The 27,737-nt window shown below is 38.9% G+C and overlaps 1 protein-coding gene across 1 annotated transcript in view; it reads left to right on the forward strand.

Moving 5' to 3' along the window:
* The first annotated feature begins 278 nt into the window (after positions 1–278).
* CLIC5 (chloride intracellular channel 5) overlaps positions 279–27,737 on the forward strand; it is a 59,882-nt gene continuing 32,423 nt past the window's right edge. Inside the window, exon 1 of the mRNA XM_083349209.1 lies at positions 279–606. Coding sequence (XP_083205335.1) covers positions 544–606 — 63 coding nt within the window. The 5' untranslated portion in view covers positions 279–543. The remainder of the gene's footprint in view (positions 607–27,737) is intronic.

Raw genomic sequence — 27,737 nt, forward strand, 5'->3', positions numbered from 1 at the left:
AAGCTGTGTTTACCTCAACCAAATGTGTTTGGAGAGTAAATGAAGACTTGGGGAAGGCTCTCATACTGTTTTTTCAAAAGTACTGCATACGAGAATGCTGGAAAGGGGAGTGCAAGAAAGAACTATTTTGACAGAATGGGATTAAAAGAAATGGTTTGTTCTGAGGTACCACGGGCTGTGCATTAACCCCACCCTCCTCTCTTGCACTTGGCTATTTTGGGCTGGCAGCATGAGCCAGAGCTCTGACAGATGAGCACTCAGAAACACAACACAGCACTGTAGCACTTGTTGCTCTGAACACCAGTGTAAGCTTCTCCTGCTTTGCCTTTCTTGTCCTTTCTGGTTTATTTTGTTTACAGTTTCATAATTAGGAAAATTATTGTCTGAGTTAGTGGAAGTTTCAAAAGCAGCAGGAGGAGCAAAGGGCTTGTGTAGAGAAGGAGCAGGGAGCCTCCCAAGTCCTGTGGGTAAAAGGCGAAGCTGTGTTGGCCCTGGACCCTTTACAGAGCAAGGATAACAGCTCCTTGCCTGGGGCGATCAGAAATGAGCGACTCGTCTCCTGCCAATGGAGAAGGAAAAGACCCTGAAATTGAACTCTTTGTCAAGGTAGGTGAGACTTTCTCTAGTCAGCTGCAGACATTCACAGTGTCCAGAGTACCATTGTGTTTTAGTGCAGAATTTTTTCCTTTTTCCCTCCCCTTTCTTGTTTGCTTTCCCTCCTGCTGTTGGCTTTAGTCTTTGTTGCTCCAGAGCCATCTCCTCAATCAAATGCCAAGCCAGCCACAGTGGTTTCCTCTCTGAATTTACTTTGAGGAAGGAAAGCAGACCCTGAGGCACACAAGAAGCCTTGTAGCGTGCAGGATGTTGGGGAAAACCTTTATGTGTGCAGTCAAAAATCTATTAGCACAGAAAGCAACGTGACATTTGGAACGAGCTCATACTTGCGTGTATATAATCTGATTTTATTCAAAATGTGACTAGCAGCAGTTAATTATGTGGACTATCCACTCATATAAAGATGCCAAATGAGGCAAAGTGAAAGATTTTTTTAGCAGTATATTTCCAATTACTTGTTTACATGTGCAAGCCATTATCACCTATATTTGCAGTCATTGGGTAATCAAAAATCCCATCTGTCAGAGAAGGATAACCATGTAGGGTATGTGTGTGAGAGAGAGATAGAAAGCCTGTGGTCTTTCAGACATTGTGAACTTTATCTCTCAGTAGCCATAATTAAAAAGGACAATAGGGAACCTTGCTGGAAGTGCAGACTTCATGGTATTTTAACCATCTTCACATAAAAATAGTAACAACAATGCAAAACAGTAAGGATGGTATATGGCATGCTGCCCTCCAAGCATGCTGGAGAGGAAGGGAGAAAATGCAAATGAGGGCAAAAATGAACTCATTTGGAATATGAGAAGGTGCAAAATGTATCATTTCCAATCATACATGAACAAAAGCTGGTGAAATCAGAATCGAATCTAAATAAAATTACTTTGTAACCTACAAGAATAATGCAAACACTCCCCCACTGCATGTTAAACACGAGCATTTTACTATTGTAGAATCCATTGCAGGGACGGTGCAGATGCTCTGCTCCTTGAGAAATTGTATTACCCCTAAGAACAAAATTCCCAATGCCACTATTTCTAGAATTATCCATGGCAGCATTTAGGGCAGGGGTCTTCAAACTTGGCCTTTTTATGACTTGTGGACTTCAACTCCCAGAATTCCTCAGCTAGCATGCTTGGCTGAGGAATTCTGGGAGTTGAAGTCCACAAGTCATAAAAGGGCCAAGTTTGAAGACCCCTGATTTAGGGCTTTGGAGCTATTGATCAAGAGACCAGACAAGCTCCTTCTGCCCCTCTGTTCTGCTGATGTCCAATCCTCCCACTCTTTTAAGGAAAATTAGGTAGGCCTTAAGTAAGTAGCAGGCTTGATTGCGGAATTGGATAAAATGTTGTCTTGGTTATGCTGCTGGCATTGGTGTATCACCCTAAATATTTATCCTTAGAGAGAATAGATCAGTCAACAAAATATTTTGCTAAACAATGGCAATCTTAGAAAACGTTGGTTGAAAGTGATTCTCTGTCTCCCTTGCCTTATTGATGGGCAATCTTAGGGTAGCTAAATTTAGTCAGTTGAGTAGCCAACTATTGCCAAATAATCTACAGGTATCACTTTGTAGACAGTGGCTTATCCTATTTTAATGGCACCATTTCAATTCATTCCGGTATTTTATTATTGTAAGAAAGGTGTGATTGGTGGTGTCCTAGTTCTGATTCTTTGAAACCAAGATGTAGACACAGTGCAAAAAGAGATTCTTCTAAGAAAACCGTATAGTGGATGGCCATTATGATGACGTTGATGGGTATGTCTGTTTGGGGTTTTTTCACAAAGACTCTAACTGATAGTCCTCATCACAACTTGTGGTGTAAAGTGAGTTTGCTAGGTGCTGTGAGCTTCAGAGCTTTCATGAAGAGGTGCTCTTTTCCATCTTCCTGTAATGTTGTTGGCCGCCATGAGTTTTATTTTGACACAAATGCATGTGCTTGCTTGATAGTATTGCATAAGTTACCTCCTCACGGGGATAACAGTGAAGCTGTAGTCAATGTCACAAGGAGATGTTTGTAACTTTACAGATTACAAGAGTCATTCCAGAACAGTAAATGTCACCAGGATCATCTGACTTTGCTTCTCTAAATATGCAGGGGGATCAGCAAGGAGCACTATAGCACATGAATAACCATGATATATTGCTCATATAGATATAGATATAGATATAGATATAGATATAGATATAGATATATAGATATAGATATAGATATAGATATAGATATAGATATAGATATGCCATGGTGAGTCATGGCATGTCATGTTTGAATTAAATGTTAGAAACTCCTGACTTTTTAAAGTTACAATTGCAAATGTAGTGAATATGTGGCAAGGTTGATCTAGACCAGTGGCACATCCTAATTATTCAAGAATACTTGCATATTATTATTGCCCAGATTTGTTACAAGATCACTTCTTATGTCTGCAAACATATATGTAACGATAGCAGAATTGGGAACAATAATACCTGGCCAGATTTGAATAATACTGGCTGTCTCAATAGAGAATGACATGCTTTTTGTGGTACACTTCTATTATTATTATTATTATTATTATTATTATTATTATTATTATTATTATTATTATTATCCATCGCACAGTCAGCCAGATGTTCAGACGATTTGGCATTATTGTCCACCTATCGAGTCCTTACCAAGGACCTGGGATAGGCAGATGTGGATGTTTGATGGTATTACAGATATCATTGCAGGATGGAAGCAGTTTCTAGTAAGGCCACCTTTTGCAATTAACTAATGGCGAATTTGTCAATGTCAATGGTGTTCAAGTGGTGCTCCAGTTGTTTTGGGATTGCACCCAAGGCGCCTATTACTATTGGTACTACCCTTGCTTATCTTTGCCACATTCTTTCTATTTCTATTTGTAGGTCTTTGTATTTTGTTATCTTCTCCAGTTTTTTCTCGTCTATTCGGCTGTCTCCAGGCACTGCCATGTCCACTATCCAGACTTTTTTGTCTTTTTATCAACAATTGTTAAGTCCGGGGTGTTATGTTGCAGGTGCTTGTGTGTTTGAATTCAGAGCAGTTTAATTTTATCATTTTCTGTGACTTTCTTTATTTTATGATTCCACCAGTTCTTGCTTACAGGCAAATGATATTTCCTGCAGATCTTCCAATGCACTATTGTTGCTACTTTATCATGCCACTGCTTGTAGTCAGTCTGTGCAATCTTCTTGCAGCAGCTTACCAGGTGGTCCACTGTTTCTTCAGCTTCTTTGCATAGGCGGCACTTGCTGTCTGTTGCTGTCTTCTCAATTTTGACTTTGTATGCATTTGGTCTTGTGCAGCCAGAATTAGTTCCTCGGTCTCTTTCTTCAATTTTCCTGCTCTTAGCCATTGCCAGGTCTTGTTATTATCTGCTTTTTGAGCTATATTTTTAATGTACTGGTCATGTAGTGCTTTGTTTTCCCATGCCTCTATTCTGTTCTTCATTTGGTCTTTCTTGTAGGCCAGTTTGGTCTCTCCAGTAGTCAGTAAGCTTTCCTGATATACTAATTTCAGTGCATCTTCATCATTGTCCTTCAGATATTCTTCCAAAGCCATTTCTTCTTCTTCAACCATCTGATGTACTTGCTGCATTCTATGCCCACCTATTTGCCTTGATAAATAGAGTCTGTTAATGTCACTGCGTGGATGAAGGGCATGATTCATTGTCATTTTTTTCTGGTCTTCCTATCCATTGCTTTTAGTTCTGCTTGAGTCCAGTCCACTATTTCAGCTCTGTATCTAATGACTGGAATTGCCCAGGTGTTGATTGCCTTCATGGTATTTCCTCCATTGAGTTTGGACTTTAAGATCTTCTTCACTCTCTTGATGTATTCACCTCTAATCTTTTTCTTGACTTCAGTGTGCTTGATGTTGTCAGCTTGAAGGATACCCAAGGATTTGTAATAATCTTCCTCATCCAGACTCTTAATGTTATTTTCATGGGGCATCTTAATTCCTTCAGTTTTCACTATTTTTCCTTGTTTGGTATATATACGGACAGTGCTGAACAGCGATTCTATTTCAGATTATGTTTTTCCAGATCATCCAAGTAAAGGAGGTGGGATAGTCTGGCAGATGTTTTTGATGTTTGATAGAGTTATTCAATATTGTTGACAGAGGAAACAGTGCAATAACAAATAGTAGTGGTGATAATGAATCTCCTTGAAATATTCCTCTCTTGATATTAACCTCTTTGAGTCTTTCACCATTGACCTGCAACTGTGTCTTCCATTGTGCCATCGATCTTTGCACAAATTTTCTGATGTTTCTACTGACTCCTGTTATTTCTAGGCATTTGATTATCCAGTCATGTGGCAGAGAGTCAAATTCCTTTTTGTAGTCAGTCCTTGCCACATTCAGGTTGGTCTTCCTTTTCTTGCAGTTTTCCAAGATCATTTTGTCTATTAGGAGTTGATCTTTTGTTCCTCTGCTATTGGGGCGGTTTCCTTTCTGCTCAAGTGGAAAGACATTGTTTTCAACCAGATGCTGTTGTACTGCATCAGCTACCACACCACTTAGCAATTTGAAAGTTGTTGGTGAGCAGGTAATTGGCCTGTAGTTGCCTGGTGTTTCCCACTTTACTGGATTTTTCATTAGTAGGTAGGTTTTCCCAGTTGTTAGCCACTTTTCAATTTCTCTTCCTTGTAGTATATTGTTGAACTGCTTGGCAATGAGTGGGCATATAACAGATGTTTCAACCAAAACCCATTCAGTTCATCTTTACCTGGTGCTGACCAATTTTTGATCTTCCTTGCTCTTTTTTGTACCATTTTTGTTGTTATTACTAGTTATTTTCATTTCAATTTGTTTTATTTGCATCCACCTCTTTTAACCAAGCCACATCCTTGTTGTATTTCTTTGTATCAACTTCCTGAACTACACTGTTTCTTCCTTGTCAGGTACTGACTGATTCATTGCAGTTTCTCCATTGATGGATTGGTAGAAACATTTCTGATTGGATTGAAATTGGAGGTTCTGCCTATAATTTGCAATTCGAGCTTCATATCTACTGATTTTCCTGGCTATAGCTGTTATTTGCTGCTTTATTATTTCCAGTGCTTCCTTGACCTTCCTTGTTTTTAAGTGGTATTTCTTGATTAGGTATTCTTTGGTCTTCTTGTTCTTCAGCTTCTTTTCTTTCATCTGTTCTAGCTTGCTTGCTTGTGATCTTAACTTGCTGATCTTATTTTCTAGTCTAACCTTCCATTTTTGTGGTGCACTGTTTGTTTTTCTTCTTTGTTGATTTTGCATCCCAGGTATTCAGTTATAACTACAGCTGTGCTGTACATTAGTTGGTTTGTTTCTTGCAGTGAATTGGTGCTTATACTTGATATTGCAGTATTTGTATCTTTTAATGCTTGTGCTAGCTGTTTCTTTGGAACAAGCTTCAATGCAGGCGGCCTTATTCTGTTGTTTTTGTGCTGTTCTAGATGCTCAGTTATTCTTTGTTTCATTGCTTTTATTTCTTTAGAGGGCCTTGTTCTTCCTGAGGAAGAGGTACCTGGTTTTCAAATGAGAACAGTTGTATATCTCTGCTGGATTCTTTCACTGCCAACTCCCCCTGGCTTGCCTGTACATTCTGAATTACTTCTGGCAAGGCTTTGATTTCTTTGCCCTGGGTAAACCTTTGCAGTTCGTTCATCCAATTCTGTTTCTGTGAATACTTTATTTCGTATTATAAATCTGCATTGATCTGCTAGTCTCTGTTCTGTTATTTCTGATTCTGGATATTGTTTTTTCCAGAACTAGTGCATTCATTTCAGATATACTCTTCTTCTTTTTTTTTTTTTTTAATTTTTTTTATTAAATTTATTATTTAAAAACATTGGACACAGTACCAGCGAGCTGACAAACCTTTTTGTCTACAATGTTTAAATATATATATATATACATGTATATATGTACATCAAAAATACACTTAAATACACTTAGATTACAAATCGGTGAAATACCACAATATTTAAAACAGTGAGCTAGTCTGTAAAACCTAATAGAGACCTTTCTTTTTATCCATCCAAAGATACAATTTGTTCCAAATTCTATAATAGTCTGATTGATCTTTATTCTTTAATTCCAAAGTTAATCTGTCCATTTCAGCGCAATCCCAAATTTTCCTAATAACCTCTTTTTGTCCTGGGATCTCATTCTTTTTCCATTTTTGCGCAAATGATATTCTAGCTGCTGTGATAATATGGATCGTTAAGTATAGCACATCTTTAGGATATTTCTCTTTCGTGATTCCCAACAAGAAAAGTTCTGGACTAAACTCCAGATCTTGTTTCAATATTTCTTTCAGCCAAATCCAAATCATTCTCCAAAATTTTTGTGTTTTACTGCAAGACCACCACGTGTGGAAGTATGTGCCTATCTCTTCAGAACACTTCCAACATTTGGGAGATACTGTTGTGTACATTTTTGCTAAGCGGGCTGGGGGGAGATGCCATCGGTAAAACATTTTAAATAAATTTTCTTTATACGATGAGGCCAGTGTTATCCTTTTATTCCTATCCCAAATTGTTTGCCAAGTATCTAGGTCGATGTTATGTCCTAAATTGTTAGCCCAGATCAACATGGGGTCTTTCACTTGCTCTTCAAACAGCTTATATCCCAAAAGTAATTTATAAAAATTCCTTATTTGTTTAGAGTCCGGTCCCAATAATATTTTGTCCAATGCTGTTTCAGAGGTATATATCCCCCATTCATTTTTATCCTTCCTAAATCTCGATTGGATTTGTAAGTAGGCCCACCAATCGAGTTTTATACCTTGTAATTCTAGTTCATTCCTAAGTTTCAATTCCCCCTCCTCATTCAGAATATCCTTGTATGAGATTATGTTACCCAAATCAAACAGATTTGGGTAAACTATCGCTTCAAGGGTGGATAGCCAGACCGGTATTTTGGTGTAATTGTGAGATCTAATTTTTTTCCAAGTATTGAGTAGCGCTTGCCTGATCCGGTGTCTTTGAAAATGCGAGAAAAGACCTTGTTTCTCCGTCCATAGGAAAGCATGCCAGCCATATTGCAAATCGTGACCCTCTAAAGTTAATAGTCTTCTATTTCTCAAGATTACCCATTCTCTAATCCAGCTCAGGGCCGCGGCGTGGTAATATAATTCCCAGTCTGGCAATCCAAAACCCCCATTTTCCTTCGTGTCTTGTAAATATTTCAATTTAATTCTTGGTTTTTTCCCCTGCCAAATAAAATTTAGTGATAATTTATCCAAATTTCGAAAAAATTTAGAGTCGAGTTGAATTGGGATATTCTGAAACAGAAACAGGATTTTAGGCAGAATATTCATCTTAATGACAGCGATTCTTCCCAATAATGAGAGTTTTAGGTTTCCCCATCTTTCCAGGTCACCTTTTATTTGATTCACTACACTATCATAATTATCCTTTTTGAGTGAAGTGCATCTAGCCGTAATGTTAATCCCTAAATATTTTATTTTCTTTACTATTTCTATATCCGTGATTTCGGCCAGATTACCTTTTTGTTTATTGGTCATATTTTTAACAATCATCTTGGTCTTATTTCTATTTATTCGCAGTCCGGCAACCTCACCATATTTAGATAATTCTTCCAATAGCTTTGGTCCCGTCTGACATGGATCCTCCATAATAAAAACTAGATCGTCCGCGAAAGCTTGCAATTTAAAGGTTTCCTTTTTAATGGTTAATCCTTTTATCTTTGGGTCGTTTCTTATAGTTCTCGTTAATACTTCAAGAGTCAATATAAACAGCAACGGTGATAAGGGGCAGCCTTGCCGTGTTCCCTTTTGAATTTGAAACTTGCTAGATGCTTCCCCATTAATAATTATTTTTGCTTCCTGATTGTCATAAATTGCCCTAATTATATTTATAAATTTTTCACCCATATTCATAAAGCTAAGCTGTTGGCACAAAAAAGACCATTTAACATTGTCAAATGCCTTTTGGGCGTCTAAGAAAAGTAATGCCATCTGTTGTTCGCTATGTAATTCATAGTACTCCAATGTATCTAATATTATTCTAATGTTGTGCTTAGTGTGTCTCTTAGCGAGAAAACCATTTTGATCTGCGTGTATGAAATCATTCAGAAATCGTTTCAATCGTTCCGCTATAATTGATGTAAATATCTTGTAGTCCGAGTTAAGAAGTGATATGGGTCTGTAATTTTGGATTAATGTATGGTCTGTGTTATCTTTCGGAATAAGGGTTATGTTTGCCTCTAGCCAAGATTTAGGCGTCCTTGCGCCTTCTAATACTGCGTTAAATACCTCCACTAGGGGTTGAGCTAGGATATTTTGTAATTCTTTATAAATCTCTGATGGAAGACCGTCGGGTCCCGATGCTTTATTATTCTTTTGTGCATTAATAGCTTTTATCACCTCAGATAGTCGAATTTCCTCGTTTAACATATTTCTGGTATCTTCTGTGACCTTAGGTAGTTTGGCTCTTTGAAAATATTCCTCCATTTTCTCCACACTTGCCTGGCTATCTTCTTTATATAAACGTTCATAAAATTCCTGGGCTATAATTTTTTTTTTTCCCTCCTGGTGGAATATTCTCCCTTCCTCATCTCGTAGTTCGTGAATCCAGTTTTTCCCCTTTTGTTTTCCCAATTTGTATGCGAGCCACCGGCCCGGTTTATTTGCATTTTCAAAAAAAAATTTTGTTTCGTGTTTCTCAATTGTTGTGCCAATTTCTCTTTGTCTAGAATGTTAAGTTTGTGTTTAATCAGATCCATAGATTGCTTGATATTCTCTTTTTGTGGATCTTGTTGGAGTGTAACTTCTAAGCTCTTATATTCCTCTTCTAATCTTTCCCGTTGTTGTCTTTTCCCCTTATTTTTATATACCATATATGCCCTCGCTACCCCTCTCATCACAGCCTTAGCTGTATCCCAATTGTTTTGTACTGAGGTGTCTATAGCTTTATTTTCCTTAAAGAAAAAACTTAGTTCTCTCTCCATCTTAGATTTGAATTCGTCTTCTTTTAAAATTGCTCTTTGAAGCGTCCATCTGGATATTTTTTTGGAACCTTTCCAGATAAGTTTAATAGGATTGTGATCTGCCCAAGTACCTGTCGCTATATGTACCTCATCTATTTCTGAACTAATTTCTTTCGTCATCCACACCATGTCTATTCTAGACCATGAGTTATGTCGGTTGGAGTAATATGTATATTGTCTAGCCTTACGATTTCTTTCCCTCCAGACATCTTGGATATTTAGTTCCTCAGCCAAGTTAAGAAAAGATCTCGGTAGAGTTCTTCTCTTCTTTTTCCTAAGCGTCTTTCCCATATAATCCAAATTTATATCTAGGATAGCATTAAAATCTCCTATTAAACAAATCTCCTCATAATCAATGCTACATATCTTATTGTGAAGTGTTTTGAAAAATTGTTCTTGGTTATGGTTTGGGGCATATATCTCTACCATCATGACCTTCCTGTGATTTATTATAACCTCGACTATCAGTATTCTACCCTCTTTATCGTTATAAATTAGTTTTGCAGTCAATTTTGGGTTTACATATAGTGCCACTCCTCTCTTTTTCTTGTGTCGGTCTAAGGAAACGAATAGGTTCCCTATTCTTGGTTGTACTAACAAATATTTTTGTTGTTCCTTTATATGGACTTCTTGTATTGCCACGATATCCAATTGTTGGTGAATAAGCCTATTAAAAAATTTCCGCCTTTTCACTGGCGAATTCAATCCATTAATATTCACAGACATAATACTACACTCACCTCCCTTCATCTTACTTATTTCTGGTTTTTGTGGATCTCGTGATTCGGGGCTCTCTCTCTTCCTTGTCTCTAGTTCCATGTTTCTCTGTTAACTCACCGGATTTGTTCCTTCTATCCTCTGTAGCTAAGATCTTCCCATCCATTGCCACACGTATTGTATCTCTTTCTCTTACCTCCCTTCCATCTTGATCTTCTAAATCTACTTCCTCTTGGCTATGGAAGTGGCGTTTGTAAAAATCTTCTGCCTTCTCTATCGTGTCCAGTCTATGCCTTCTATCCTGCCACGTAACAAGAATACCCTCTGGAGTTAGCCATCTAAAGTTTACATTTTCTCTTATTAGTTTGGATGTTAAGAATTGATAGCCGCGTCTCAGATCCCTCATCCTTTTAGGTATCTGTTTAAGGATGGTGATTGGTTGGCCCCGAAATTCTAATGGTTCCTCTCTAGATCTATGCAGAAGCTCATCCCGAATTGATTTTTTAACTAACCTTACATGTACTTCTTTTGGGAGGTTGTGCCTTCTCGCATAATTAGTTTGGACCCTGTATGTTTCATCAATTTCCGCCAGCATTTCCTCCTTCCCTACACCGAGTGCCTTTGCCATCAGTTCTGCCATCATGACCAACAGATCTTCCCCTCTTTTTTCTTGAACGTTCTGGAAGCGTAGATAATGAGCAGCCTTTTCTGCTTCCAGAAAAATGACTGTTGTTTCTAATTCCTTATTAGCCTGAAGGAGTGTTTCATTTAAATCATCTACTCTCTTTTCCTCTTTTTCCATTCTAGCTTCCATATCTTGAAGTCTTTGTTCATTTTTGACTAATTGCTGTTGAATCCCTTCAAATTTATCATCTATCGCTTGGATTTTCCCCTTTAATTCACCAGTGTCGTTTCTTATTTGGCCTATTTCTCTCTTCATCTCCTCGTGGTTTTTGGCCATTGCCTCGTGTAGGTTTTGCAAAAGGGCATGTAAATCTTTAAAGGAATTCGAGTTAGATCTTTCCCTTTGCAGCATATCCTCTATAGATTTCTGATTGGAGGGACTTGAGGCCATCCCCTGTCCCTGTGCTGCTGCCTTTTTGCCAGCGCTAGGCTTAGTTGCTCCCGAGATACTTGTCATGTTTCCCCAATTTTAACAGCGTTTTATCAATGTATAATACCCTGAGTCTTATATAAACCTTTTAACTCTATGACAAAAGATATATAAAACAGTTACCACCAGATACTTATTACCAACTAAGCAATTTATATAATAAAATTCTATAGTATGAATATAATCAAAGTCACGTTCTTCTTCTTTCCCCCCCCCCGTTTCCGGCGCAGAAATTGGCACCTTTTCCGTCTTCCTCTGCTGTCAAAGACCAGTAGGTGTCCCACTAAACAAACCTCCAGTTACTAAATTGCTATATCAAATGGCCGCCCGTGACAAGTAGAGTAGAATTTCAAAAGTTTCAAAAGTTCACAAATTCAAAATTTACCAGGATAGACCAGACTAGACCAAGCTGATCGCTTTCCACGCCCGACAATCCAGAGTTCAGTCTCTAAGGCTCCAAAGCTCAGACTTTGACTTGTTGTAGCTTTTTTCCAGCTAGAATACAGTCATATAGTCTTCGGCTTTCTTTCCCTTGCTGTTTTTGCCAAACGCCTCCCTCAAGACTTCTATCGCCGCTTATTCCCTCTCCGTGAGGCTCCCACTTCGAACCAGTACCTCTTTCACAAGCGCTTCCTATTTAATATTCGGATACACTCTCCGTCAGCTCCGCTCTACCGTTGTCCCGCTGCTTACGTGCTAGCTCCGTCCCTCTGTCAGATCTTCATGTCGGCCATTACTGGCCTCCTTCTCCCCGGTTCGCTCGCATCAGACTTTCTCCGGATCTTCAACACGAACTGCCGCTCATGAAGGTTCTCCGGGCTGCCTGCAACTTCGGATGTCCCTACAGGACCTCCTGAAGCTCCGAAAAGCCCCCGCGAACACTGGGTGAGAGGTTGTGCGAGGAGAGAGCTCCGTTCACACAGCCGCCCGCTCTGACAGTTGGCTCCGCCCCCCAGATATACTCTTCTTGTTGGACTTGATCTGTAATAATATATCATTATTTCTTTGTTTTCAATCACTGTCTATTTGCGACGGGTAAAGACCTTTTCTTCCAGTAGTTCTGCAGCTGCTGGCCCTGGTTGCTCAGCCAACAGTCCTGAGTCCTGTAACCCATTTTTCACCAGATATCCAGGAACTCCAAAATCTAGCACAGACCTTGTTAACCCGGGCGACATCCAAGCCGGTATGGCTTTCTGAAATTTACGTCTCACCATAATTTTTATGGGAGAGACACTCTTTGTCTGAGTCCTCTGATGAGACCTGTCCAGTATGGTTGAACCTCTGGCATAGCTCTCATCTTCCTCAGAGTACACAAGCCCCACAACTATGTCAAGATAGTGCTTCACTGGGGGTTGTTGTTGTTATTTAAAGAAACTGATTTCAGTTCACTATTTCCCTGCTGGACAACTCCTTTGAAAACCTTAGATTTTTTTTTTTACCTAGAAAACAAAATACAATAAAAGTTCCAAAACTGAATCTCACCACTAATGTGCACAAAATTAAACAGAAAATGAAACAGCTTTATTTTAAGTTCCATGCTCAAAAGATGTAGGAAATTTCAAGTTGCCATGGTACTGCATGTTAGCATTAGGATATGCTCTTGGCCTGTGATCCACAGGTTGTATAATAATAAAGGTGGAACTTTTTCTTACCGTTTCTCTATACAGACATGTTCAGAAATATTTAGAGTAGCTTGTTAGAATAACAATCAGAGATATTGGCAAGAAATTACATTTAACATACCAGCTAGAGTTGTTCTTAGTAATCCAATTAATTTAAAGTGATTTTTTTCTCATTCAAGTGGATTTTAACCCTTTGCTTAGCCAGTCCTCTGGAGCAAGTAGATTTAAGAATGAAAGAAAATGAAGTGTGTTTCAAATATATCAGCACCTCTGAGTTTCTCAATAACAGCAATCAATGGATAGTATAATTGATACCAAAAATAATTTCTCAGAAAATATAATCAGTAATTTACTTATACAAGATCACAATTAGTTTTCTAAATGCTTAGATTTTTTTATTATTGCTCTTTATATAGTTTTCTCACATACTGACGTTGGCTGAACTCAAAAAACCCTGAGAAGATAAGGGAAAGAAAAGGCTAAGAAGTATTTAGATGGGAAAGTAGTCAGTAATCACAAGATGATAGGTTAGTCAGAGAAGTTGGAAAAAAAACATTCTGGAATGTTTTTTGGAAGCAGTGAACCACTTCTGTATTGTTTCCAAGTGAATTATATAGCTGTAGGACACAGAGTGTCCATTTGGAGTTTTTTTAATCTAACCTATAATATTATAGTTTTTATTATGTATAACTTTTATTATATAACATACTGGTCTGGAAAAATAATAGGTTCAATTCATATACCATGCTAAGCCATAATGAGGTTTGAGTTTATCTTAGGATATTGTATAAAAGGCAGTCAACTGCATCTTCTTCTGTAAACCTGACTTAGTGCAATGTATAAAGTCTTCTATTGGGTTTAAGTTTCAAAAAGTCTTTGTTTAACTGGTGCCTGAAATTGCTCTTAACATAATATAATGTAAAAAAGAAAGCAATAAGAAAAAATAATTTCATCAACAAAAGCTATCATGACATGCTCCTAGAACAGGAATTAAAGCTTAGTAGAGAATGCATAAAAATGTAGATAACTAATCTTTTTTTTATATGATTTATATCCAAATGTGGTTGTTCATAGAAGCACAGAGAGAAAGAGGATGACATTAATAGAGTAATAAGCTATATTAAATTGTTAGTTCATAAATCAAAATGATTAACATTAGTATAATTAATACAAACTATAATTCTTGCCTATTCAAGGATCTCTTGCAAAAGTAACACTGAACTGTGGTTTATCACTGCATGTACGAACCTCTGGTTCATGTATGTTTTGGATGCAGTTACACTAAGGAGATTAGAAGAAGCTTTCCCTACCTTTTTCAGTTACTATGCTGTTATGTCAAAATCTTGAACTGGGGTTAATGTTAACTGCTGTTTAGATTTTCTTCCCCCCTCCCTGCTGTCATAAATGATACTGATTTCTCTAGGGTTTCAAACATGCAAATAAACTGAGGTGAAAATAGTGAAAATGGAAGGAAAATCTCAGATCTTTTCTTGAAAACATTAGGAAATGTTTTTCCTAACCACTATGATACATTTTTGTCTCCTACCAGCAATAAATACTGCTGGTCCAATGCATTCATACTAAGGACCATTTTCCATATGAGATTTTAATTGTTTTATACAAAATATTGGGCCAGGAGCAAGCAGGTGCTACTGGATTCTGACTGTGACATGCTTATATCCATATTAATGGATCATGCCATTGTATTTTAAAAGAAATTTGCTCCATATTTCATTTCCTAATACTCAGATTCAATCTTGAATTATATTTACTGTTGGAAATAGGGTTTTCTTTTCATTACTTGGCTATACTTTCATGTCGTGCTTTCATTTGAAAAAGGGATGTTTTAGAGTTCAGCTTTTTGACATGCTGTGCTACAAGTGAGCCAAAGATTGATGTGGAAAAAATGGAAACAGACTTGCAATATGTTAAATCCTGATAAGAGAATATAATTCTGTTCATTCAGAAAGGTGGGCATTTCACATTGCTAACAAATCTGCTACTAATGAGATCAATCTTAATGCATGTCTGTACTTCACGTTTAAGTTGCTTCTGTCCTATTCTGATGCCAGCTTGATTCTATACTGATTTATTAAAATCCTGTCTAGACTGAGATGCTTACAAGGTATCCCATACAGACAAAAACTACCACATCCTGCTGCTGTCCCCTTCCATTTTTCTGTTCAGGAAAGCAATGGACAATTGCCTTCCTTCTTGTTACTGTCTTTACTGGATATAAATATTGTACTTTTATACGGGTGTATATGGATGTATATAAGATAAGATAATCTTTATTGTCATTTTTTACTGTGGGCACAATGGCGCATATCAAAAATGAAATTTAGTTGCCCTCTCTCAAAGTGAGACACATACATGACATATATGTGTGAATACACACACACACACACACACACACACACACACACTTAAAGCATCCAAATGTATATATGATCTACGCAGGGACAACAATCAGATTGAAAACAAAAGTCCCTTTCTTGTGTTTTCCTGTCTTTACTGACTAAAGTCCACTCCCACGCCTTGTTATAGCAGACTTCTCACTTTCTAAAAGTCCACATGTTTTAATCATGAGACTAGCGAGTAATACTTGCAGTGACAAAGGTTGCAGTAGACCCTGTTGAGGCCAGGGACCACTCCTATGTTTAGAAAGTAGCTAAGTAGCAGTGAGATTAAAGTGCAGCAGGCCAACCTGATGACAATACTCATGATGACAGAAGCAGTAAAACTGCTTTGAAAGCAGTACTGGAAACGTACTCAGAGGTCATAGGCATAGTGGGTGGAGGGGAATGAGTGAATTTGACTGGACTCCATAGTTGCACCTGCTGTCGCTCGCAGTTTGCCAAACAGCAAGGGGGATGGGTGAATGCCTAAGGAGGGAGGGAAGCTCCGGAATGCAAGAGTGCCTTCTGTTGCCGGTGAGACGTTAGACACCAAAGTCAAGTTTTGAAATGTTTGAGCGACACAGAGAGTCTTTCCCCAAAATAAAAGAACTGAGGAGGAAAAGAGGTTTAAGCTATGGGGTTTTCACAGGAAAAATCCCAGAACTGACTTTGCTTCTGTTGTATCTAGATGGATCTTGCAATAAAGCTGCACTCTTGGTAATTTAAAAGAGCTGAGAGTTTCTTTGGTTGAATGTGCCAAATGGGATGGCTGACAGTGATGTGTGTTTCTACCTTCCAAAAATGATTGCTAGCCCATATTGATGATGGGTCAACCTGGCAGAATAAATAACCCTTAATAAAGTCACTGAAAACCATTTTTTTCTCTTGCAGTGCTAAAGATTGCCTGTTAATATAATTTACTATTTGAATTTATAATTCAAATTTGAATTTATAATTCAGATATGCTTTTTTATTTATTTGAGCAATTATTGGAACAATTTATAATCTATCCCCATCGTTGCGAGAAATGTAGGTGACACACAATAAATAAACACAAACTACAGTAGAGTATAATCTATTCTAGAGTATGGGTGGATGCCATTAGCATCAATGTGAAACCCCAAAAATTCAGTTGAGGGAGCCCCAATACTGCATTTGCTCTTTTTTAGTTTGAGGCCTGCTTCACGCAGCCTCTGCAGTATGGCTCTGAGCTTCCTTGCTAGCACCTCTGTGGAGTCTCCGGCAATAAGCATGTCGTCAAAATAGGGGCAAACCCCTGGAATGCCTTTGAGTGTGCGTTCCATGATTCCCTGGAAAATGCCCAGGTCTACACTGACCCCAAATTGCAAGCGCTTTACTCTGAAAGCCCTCATGTGGGTCACGATTGTTTGTGCTGTGGCCGTGGCCTCATCAACCGGTAGTTGCTGATAGGCCTGCACCAAATCTTATTTCGAATCCTGCCTCTCCGTTGCTCAGGGACTGGTCCTCTGAGCGCGTGGTCGCTAGCATGGCTTAGCTAGCCGACTGTAGGGGGGGGAATTGCTTTTCCCCCAGGCGTGCGCTGCCTCTCCCCTAGTGACTTTCAGCTCCGACGGAGAAGCAGGATCCCACCTTTGTCACCAGTGTTGTGTACTGGGTTCGTTGCGCAGGAATGAAGATGAGGCGAGTGAGTTCAGCAAAGATCATGGTTTATTGCTTGCAGGATCTGAACTAGAGAACAGGGCTGCAGATGCAGCAATTTATATCCTGGCCCCTAGGCGGCGGCCAATAGGTTTGAAGCAAACTATTGCCGCCCTAGAGGCAACCAATAGCAGCGCTGGAGACGGGTTGTCTGAGATGCTGGGAGCCGTTAGCTAGCTCCCTGCTCAAGCAGCCTACCAGCCATTACCATGTGGTGTTAACAATCAAGCCCAATACATTACACCAGGAATGCTACTTTATTGGCTGTAGAGAAGAGTAACAGAATCTTGTCAGCCTGCCAGAACTTCTCTCTGCCTCGTCTTATGCCAAACAAAATCAAGTCAGGGTTATTTCAAGTCTGCTTTCCCAGGAATTAATTGTTTACTTTCTCTCAATGATCTTTCAATGGCCTTTCAGAGAAAACCATTCCTTTATCAGGACTGTCTGAACTCCTTGACTATATTACTAGTGGATTGGATGAGTACTGATAGACTGAAAATAGAAGCAACACAGAAAAATGAGCAAAGCTCATATTGTTCTATTTGTTTTTAAGGAAAATGTAGCTTGAAGGATCAAGTTTGAGAATCATCTTGAATACTAAGTTATGTCAAATCATACACTCCAGACTGCTAATGTAAATGGGGAAAAACTGATAAGGATTATGTACTGTATTTGTCTTTTCCTTTTTACTGCCTTTGATGTTACATCCATTTCCTGATGTCTTTTGTGTTGATACTAAGATAGCCAAGGCTTGATTGGCATAAGCTTGCTTTTTCTTTGTTCCATCTATACCACTACTCTATTTGTCAATATACCAGGAGCAAGTATTAAGAATAAAATACCCACAGTGGAATTGTTGCTGGTGAAGAAAACAGAATTTGCAGAGATTACAAAACTGACTTGTTTGATTAGAGAAAAGACAGTAACTACATCAGACTTTTTGCTGAAACAGAAAAAAAACCCTACGATTTATAGGCTTGATGATTAGAATGGGTGGAATATGGAAAGAAGGCAGCTGCAGTGATAACCACAATCACGATGAGAAAGAGAATAAAATATAAATGAATTTATAACTATGGTAAAGAAGACTAAAATCCACTTCTCTATATATAATCTTTTCTATTATCAGTTTTCTTTTACCGTATTTTCCGGCGTATAAGATGACCCGGTGTATAAGACGACCCCCGACTTTTAAGAAGATTTTATTTTAAGAAGTCTTATACGCCAGAAAATACTTACATGCCAGTTGCCAAGTGTCCGACACAAGCCCGATTCAACCCCGTCTGATGTAGATGGTGCAAAGCCTCCCTTTTGAAGCCCAAAGGGGCTTTTCCTTCCATCTACCCATTTGAGAGCACATTTGCAGACGGAGCAGCCACGCGTCTGGAGCCAAGCCCCGCCCAGGAGGCGGTCAGCCAGGTGGGCTCGGAAGACGCGCTGGAGAGGCGGGCTTGGGGCGGCCATGCCAAGGCCGGCTGGTGAGGGCCGCTGCGTGGTCTGCGGGCGAGAGGGGCGCCAGGCCCACCGGAAGTCCCCGGAAGTTCCTGGAACGGGCTGGCAGGCACGCTCTTCCCCAGCCCGCCGGAAGTCCCTGGAAGTTCCCCAAACTTGGAACGGCCTGGTGGCGGGCGGGCACTCCCTCCCCAATCCGCTGGGGAGCGTCTCCCAAAGCACAGCGTCTGGCGACCGGGAGTCCGTCGGCCTGGTCGCTGGCGAGCTGGCCCGCGGCTAGGGCCGGGGCCCAGGAACAGGTAACCGGGTGCGGGTGGGGGGGAAGGAAAGCCGGGCGCGGGCTTCTGTGGCTGGTTGCGAGGCCGGATGCGGGCATCTGCCGGGAGAGATAGCGGGTAGCAGGGCGCGCTCTGCTTATGCTCAGATGCCGCTTGGGTGAGGGGGAGGGGCTTCCTGCCGCTCCCGGGGTCTGACGTTTGCAAGGGGGAGGGGAAGGGGCTTAGAGGCTCTTGGGGGTGGGAAGGGAGAGTCACGATGGAGGGGGGACTGGACTAAGGAGGCTTGAAGTTGCTTTGCAAGAACGGGGACGCTCGACTGATTTATGTTTTTTTTCCGGCGTATAAGATGACTGGGCGTATAAGACGACCCCCCAACTTTTGAGAAGATTTTCATGGGTTCAAAAGTCGTTTTATACGCTGGAAAACACGGTACTTTTTATGCTTCCTTCCCCTTTTTTTTAAATTTGTATTGTTTTTATTCTGTAAAAACACATTAATAAAAATAATTAAAACACAAGTGTTCTGGCAGTGGTAATATGCCAAATTTAATATTGTACAAGCCTATCCATGCTGCTATATCTGCATATCTTCTGAAGTATAACATAATTTTCTTTGATCTCTCAATTCCCCTTCAAATGTGCTGTAGTTCAAATGGCAGAATTCCAAGCCTTTGAAGGTTCTGGAACTTGAAACCCAACACTTCTGAAAGAGAATTGATTGTGAGGAAACTGCATTATTTCGTAGGGCTCTTAAATGACCACATCCTAGGACAATAGGATTGTACCTTTAGGTTTCAGAATTCAAAGCCAAAACATCGTTTGTCTGAAGCAAATTACACTGAAATCAGGACAGAATTCTAAGGAATTGTTTGAGATAAAGATGCCAGATTAAATAGTAGTTTGACTGTAAATAAAATACTGTTGATAATTGTGCTAGCAATGTCATGGAATTTTAATAAATAATTCAGTGTCTTCTCTTATTACATTTTCAGAATTGACTTTCAGTTCTTGGTTGCCATTAATTTTAGTTTGTCTGAAATAGTATTTAAAATGATTGAAATGTGGTTGAGATTCATTCCCACTTGCAGGGATGCTCAAAAAGCAAGGTGCCCAGGGATTCTAAACCTTAATTGAAATTCTGAAGCACATAATTTATATTACATGCATAATAACTGTTGCTAGTGAACTCCAGAATTGCTTTGTGAAATTAAAAAATTGTTGTATTAGCATAGTAAAGCATCTCTGCTAAAAGTCATTCCTACAATTCGTTCTCATATGAGCATTTTTTAGCAACTTAATGCACTTAAAATTTAATAATTGTAACAATAAATAAAATAATGGTAAATGTGTACTTATTTAATCTATATAAAATGCTGATGTTTCTGCTTTTTTTAGTTTTCTGTTGTCCAGCTACTGTTTGATGTCTTTTCCTTGCTGTTATGTCCAATCATAGCGATATAGGATGCAGAATGCATGATAGTTGTCCTTTCTATTCCTTTCTTATTTGTGTGTGTGTTCTTTGGACCATTCTGAATTAACTTGGCACCATTTTTAGCATAAATCGCCCATTGTTCTCCAAATCGTTTTCCCATTTGTGCCTAACAATCATATAATCGGCCCTATTTGGACCGAGATGCCCTACGTACAGTCACTCATGCGCTCGTGACCTCTCAGATTGACTACTGCAATGCTCTCTACATGGGGCTGCCCTTGAAGTCCACTAGGAGGCTCCAACTGGTGCAGAATGCGGCCGCGCAAGTTGTGATGGGGGTCTCCCGATACTCCCATGTAACACCTCTGCTCCGTGAGCTGCATTGGCTTCCAGGTGTCTTCCGGGTGAGATTCAAGGTGCTTGTGATGACCTATAAAGCCCTAAATGGCATGGGTCCAGATTATTTATGGAAGCAACTTCTGCCAGCGTCAACCTCCCATCGTCCTGTGTGCTCCCACAGAGAGGGCCTCCTCAGGGTGCCGTCGGTCAGGGAATGCCGACTGGCGGCCCCCAGGGGGAGAGCATTCTCTGTGGGGGCACCTGCCCTATGGAACCAACTCCCTGTTGAGCTCCGGATGGCTCCCGACCTTCGCTCCTTTCGCCACGACCTGAAAACTTGGTTATTTGAGCTGGCCGGCCTGGACTGAGGGTTTGAGATTTTAAATTTTTTAATTTTTAAACTTTTAGAATGTGTTTTACTTATTAGGGCTAATTTAATTTAATTTATATTAACTTTGTATAGTGTATATTGTATATTGTGTTTTAATTGCCCTGTACACTGCCCCGAGTCCTTCGGGAGAAGGGCGGTATATAAATCCAATAAATAATAATAATAATAATCATGCTGTGTCATGATGACACTGCTGTCACCTTATAACTGATCAACATTTGAGGCACTTCTTAACTGTTCTGATATTCAAGTAGTGTTTGTCCCTTCAGGAAGCAAGCCAGAGCACTTTCACTGTGGCTTGTTGCCAGATTAGTAACAAACTGGTGAAGCTGACATGCTTCACTAGCTACTCACTGTTGCATTCAGATGACTTCCGTAGGAATAGGATCAACACGTGACTATGTTGCTATAGGTAAAGCTCCTCTCATTTGATCTCTGGCCACTCCCTTTAGAGCTATTTCAGTTTGGGCAGGACCAGAATTTAGTTCTTTTATCTAAATTTCCCATCATAATTTTGCATGCCTGGGCACCCTGTTACACTGTAATTTATATGGAGATAAAATTTCTACTAAATCCTATTAAATCCTGTCTGAAAAATTGACTACTCTTAAGCAGTATCATTCTATCCAATATATTTAGCTAGAATAGAGCTGTTAAGAATCTTAAACTTAGATGAGGTAAGTAGAACAAGAATCTGCTTCTTTTGTATATACCCAAATGACAAAATGCTCTTTCTCCTTAGATTCAAGTAGCAGTTCTCTGACAATTTTTTAAAGGACACTGAAGACATAATTATTTTGCAGAATTTTGAAGAGTTGAAGAGAAATTATGTAATAAAATGCCAGGTTTAAGTGAGGATGAGGATGCATTTACATATAAATAAACATGTAAAGTGACCTTCAGATTGAAGTTAATAATAATATTCACAATTTACTTTGTGTAGGGTCCGGACTAGTACTACATTCATGTCAGAAGCGCCTACCACGTATTGAAAAGATTAACCTTTCAAAGGGGACACCTGAGATGTCTCCTTTCATGTCTCTGTTACCTTTCCATCAAAGTGGTACCTATTTATCTACTTGCATTCACATGCTTTTGAACTGCTAGGTTGGCAGGAGCTGGGACAAACTGATGGGAGCTCATTCTGTCACGTGGTTCATGCTCACTGTCGACCTCTCAATGGTCTTCTGACTCAGTGTTCTAACTATGAGAGTCACCACATCCCTTAAGCCTCTGGAAAGCAATAGAAAAATTGTTGGCCAAATTCTTGCCTCTACACCATGGCAAAATCCAGTTGGACCAGGTTTAATTTTTGCTTTCTGAAAAGTCTTTTTGAAAATGCCCACAACCTTTGACTAATGTAAAAAAAAATCCCATGAAAATGTATGATAAATTTTTTATGAATAAATATTCATTTTTATGTTATCAATTCAATCCAAAGAAGAAATCCATATAGTAGTATATATTAGGTTTGTACAAGCCATTTGGAGGGGCTGCAAAGAACATTAATGTAGCTGTGAAGTAGCTGCAATAAAGATTTGACAAATAGCTGCTGTGGCCAAATTCACAGCAAGTTATCCCATGCAAGGAGGAAGATCAAGGAATTGTACATGCAAGAATTATTTCCAAAAGCTTTGGATTTCATACGCTGGAGAAGTTGGGGGAGTGGAAACCACAGTCTTTCTAATTTCTTATTTCTCTGCCTCACTTATGAGGCACTGAAGTATCCTGCTTTTATAACAGTCTACCATTGTTTATCAAGTGTCAAAACATGCTCCACTGTTTTGACTGTCTATGGAGATTCTCAGCCATCCAGGTCATGGTTGTCCCAAAGGTATGTTTTTCAGGAGGCAATTGGATTTTTGTGTTCTTCTTTCAACAGCTGAACTTCTTTGTTAGGACTAAGTCTTCCTGCCAATTTTCTTCTCATTGTTGGTTACAATTATTATTCAATGCAAACCCCATACTTTTCCTTCACCATCAGGGGCATCTCTTAAGACAGTTTCAAACATGAAAGAAGAAAACTAAGGCTGCAACAGGTCAGGGAACAGGAGCAGAATATAGCTTTGCAGATAAAGCAAGATGTTAAACAGTGAACAGATGAACACCTGAAGTAGTTGGCCGAAGAACTGGAGACAGAATGTCAGAAAACACAGGATGAGAAGATGAAAGGTCTGGAAAATCTATACCTGTCAAGTTTAAGAGCTGTGGGAGAAGGGCATAAAGAGGCAAAGGAAAATAGGCCTGATTTGGAGGCACTGGCAAAGCAAGCAGAAGAAAAGAAAGAAACAGCAAAAATAAAAGGTATAAGGAAGCACTGAAAAAAACCCAGAAAAGTCAGAAGGAGAAATTGCTGAGAGAACAAACCAGGCAAGCAAATGAACGAAAGCATTCATTTGAGGTAGAAAGAGAAAGAGCGGCTAGAGTTGAAAGCCTGTCTCCTTCTCTCCCCCCCCCCTTTTGAAAATATAGAATTGAAGAATATACCTGCAGTGAAAATTAGTGATGTTGATAATTTTTCAATTTGTCGGCACCATATCTTTTGACTCATATGTGGACAGAGAAATGAGCACAGAACAGACGCTCGGTTACTCGTTCAAAGAAAAGCAAGAAAGGCCAGTTGCCTCCTGAAAAAGCACCTTTGGGACACTGCTTTGACTGTACTGTGGTTGGCCTGAAGTGTAAATAATAAAATGATGTATCAGGGTTTTTTTTAAATGAAAACTTTACTTATGCTTTCTAGAAGAAAATTACTCTAGTATGAATTTCAATGCAGTGTCTCAGCAGGAAATTTCAGCAGTTGTATATTAGTAAGGAGTGGGAGATGGTCCATTAACGATTGAGAACAAGTGATGATTTCCTACAGGTTCCGGTGCTATTTTTTTTGTCCTAAATTATTTCTCTATACTTCTGCTTTTAATCAGCATGCATCTTGAAAGCCTGATTCAATCAATCATTGCAAATTTCCAGTGTTATTTTCTTCCCTCTCTTTTATTTTTCATTGCTTTCCTTGAATAGTATCATAATTGGTTTTTTTAAACTGTACAAACCTTTTCTATTTTTCCACTATTTATAACATGGTATAATCCAGTCTTGGAAAGAGACAGGAGATTGTTTCCTGGTAGGACTCAGTTCTGCTATCGGAGATTTTCCAGTATACAAAACACTATATTGATTATTTTTAGCTTGGCAAAAAAAGAAGGGTAGTTAATTTATTCCTGTTGCAGTAATCCCAATTATAACAATTGTTGCTCCCTTCTTAAGAAGTTAATCCTTACCCCTATCTTAATTTAATGTTGTTGATGATTTTAAAGCATTTAATAGAATGATTTAAATAAAATATATAACATTAAAAAAAAGTAATACAGAATTTTTAGGGATACAATCCTACCCCAAACCTGCTTGAGCCTAGCCACAGAATTTCCATTTTACTTTGAGTTTTATTATATTAGCCCTCATTCTGATCTATTATTAATTACCAATTTTCAACACAATATAACAGCTTAGCTGTACATCTGTCCTGATTTGACACCCACCCATACCCCCAAGCATGGCTATCTGCAATATGAATTTCTAGACACTTCATCCTGAATCTACGGAGAAGAGGAGGCTGAACGGGCAGAATCCCTAGGAGAGATGCCATGAGGTTCAGCTCTGGTCTCCTACTGCCACCTTCTGGAATTGACTCTTCAAGTATGGCAAAGACCACTTAAGGACAGTGTCTCAGTTCCCAACCCAGAACAATCGGAGATAGTGTCAAAATCCAAGCTGCTTTACAGATCACCAGCAGTATTACTTTGATTAACCAAAGAACTAAAGTGCAATAAATAATAACTCCCAATTCTTAAAATCAAGCAGCAACCATCAATCTTCCACAGTAAACTGCAAGCAAAATTCTGGAAGATTTGTTGCATTTTATTTTATTTTTTGGCAAGAATTTAGCGTTCATGTTTCATCCATTCAAATGGGAATGATACAGTACTGCTCCTGTGAGTGAAAGAAATTCATTACACCCAAAGATCTTTTCAGGAAAAAAAAAAGAAATAATCCTTTATTTTTTAGAGCTACATCTTTAAGATTAATTTTCAAAGTGGTGCAGGCAACATTACCAGGAGCACAAATAAAAGGTGTAAAATAGAGGAAAAAGATTTTTTATTTCATTGGTTTATATAAGTAGCGAGATGAGAAGAAGCCTTAATCCCAGAAAATGGCTGTTTGGAGCTATGTTAGTTTCTTTTTAGATTCTTGCTCAGTGATTCTTTTTTATATTGGGACATTACGACGGGTAATTTCCAGTTTAATCTGCACTCATCTACTTTAATCAAGCCCTAGCTCCAGATCAGAGCAAGTAATCAGTTCAGCTAGCAAAATGATAAGTTCATGTTTCTTTATGAAACATCTGCAAAGAAATAACTGGCAAAAGGGCAAAAAGGCAGATAAAAATATGGAGAGACAGATATGACCATTAGCATGAATTTACATTATCTCTATGTCAAAAGCATATAAAACTTTCCAGAAACAGTACTGTGAGTAATGAGGAGACCGTGCCAAAAGGAGCAGCTTTTGGTCATTCTAATAGCAGAACAAAGAGGACCCAGATTGTTGGGGGCAATTAAGCTGACTTTGTAATAATGCCGCTTGGGGTGTGTGTGAAAGCCCTAATAAGCAGGCATATACATAGAATGAAGGCTACTGCTAAGCTTGTAAGCCTCCCTGAGTCTTTGGAGAAGGGCGGGATATAAATGGGATTAAAATAAAATAAAATAAAATAAAGTGTGACCCCAGGTGACTCTTCCTCTATTCTGCACCATTTAAGAAACAATTTGGTTGGGTGGGGACAATGTATCCAACATTGGTATTACAACTGTTCATTTAGTGACCATTCAAAGTTACAATGGCACTGAAAAAATGAATTATGACCATTTTTCACACTTACAACCATTGTAGCATCTCCATGGTCAAGTGATCAAAATTCAAATGCTTGGCAACTGGCATATATTTATGACATTGCAATGTCCCAGTCATGCGATTACCAGTTGTGACCTTCTGTTGTGACTAAACCTTATGTGGAAGCCAGATTCATTTAACAACAGTGTTACTAACTTAACAACTTCAATGATTCACCTAACAATTGTGGCAAGAAAGGTCATGAAATGGGGCAAGACTCACTTAACAACTGCCAAGCTTAGCAACAGAAATTTTGGGCCCAATTATGGTCGTAAGTCAAGGACTACCTGTATTCCTCAAATAGATGTTTGGAAAGGGTGCAGCTTTCCCTCTCCCTTACAAACTCTTTAATGCTCTTTTCTAACAACTTTAGCAATGTATCTGTGGGTGTATGCAACTAAACAACATGCATATTGAAAAATATTAGAGTGCCAATTAAAAGGGTGATCTTTTATATATTGCTTAATAGTTGAAAACAATTGGCATTCAGTGCTTGATAATTAACAGGTAATGCTAGCTAGACTGCCATTATGTGGCCTTTGAGACCAAGGCAGTGGAGAGCCCTCATCTCTCTACAAGGTTAGAGATTTCTTCCCTGGTGCTTTATGAGGTTGGAAAATTCCAATCTTGGAAAGTGATGAAAGGAAATGTAGAGTCCTGGATAGGGTGGTAAGGAGCTTTGGATCCAATCCTCGTATAGTCTCCCACCACATTCCCAAATTAGGACAGAAATATGGACAGCATAAGAGCTGCTCTAAATTAATTTCTCTTTTCCTGCAAAGGGAGCTACATTTTAGGAGGATATTTCCATCGCTTTGGTCTGTAGCTGACAGAGCATTGGCTATATTGGTGTGCTTTGACCTTGGCATGAGCCCATAACTGCCAATATCAAAAAACATTTCATCGTTGACACACAGTCACTCTTACATGCAGTAAGCATTTGCTTTGGCTGAATCTTCAGTTAGTAACCAAAATGGACACATCAAAGCTACTCCAACCTCTTCCAATATGTCTTTTATCAAAGATTTGGAATCATTTCAGAGCTTCAGAGAGTGCTGTTTTGGTTCCTGTCCACCCAATATATTTCTGAACTGTCTCTCAATTCTTCGTAGAAAGAAAATATCAAGTTGGGAGTAAGGAAACAGAAGAATGTAGTCTGTTGATCAGCCATATCATCCAGCCATATAATTCACTTCAATTTAAATTTATTTATGGTTGCAGGTAAAAATTTTGTTTAAAACATCCAGCAGCAAACCGTACAATAAAGTAAAAATGTCTAAAAGGTAAAACGGGTAATTAATTGCTTTTTAACATAGAAAGCAGTCTGTCAGATTTTATGTATACTTAGAGTTTCTTTCTATTTTGAATCTTTTTTGAATTTCCAAAGAATTTATCAGGTAATAGGAAATCAGAGTATTAGTTTCATAGAATAACTAGAGCAGTTCGAAGGGATGGTATTAATTCTGGAGACCCTGTATGGGCAGCTCAACAAATAGGTAGCACTGATTCAACCACACAGATTCAAGTATCGGGACAGTTAAGTCTTCAAAGGTTACTTTATTTCCCTCCCAGAATCTTGATGAAGCCTGATGAAAGTAAATGTCTATGGTGAGAACAGCAAAGATGTCATAAACACCCTTAGGAATGGGGGTGGGGGGGGGAAACCAAATTTACAGGGGTAATAAATTCTGCTGCTATTGTTCTGCAAATTTCCATCTGGGACATGTTGCTTTTCTAAAACCCTCAGGCCACAGTA

The sequence above is a fragment of the Vipera ursinii genome (genome assembly GCF_947247035.1).
Source record: "Vipera ursinii genome assembly, chromosome: 1".
Taxonomy (NCBI): Eukaryota; Metazoa; Chordata; class Lepidosauria; order Squamata; family Viperidae; genus Vipera; species Vipera ursinii.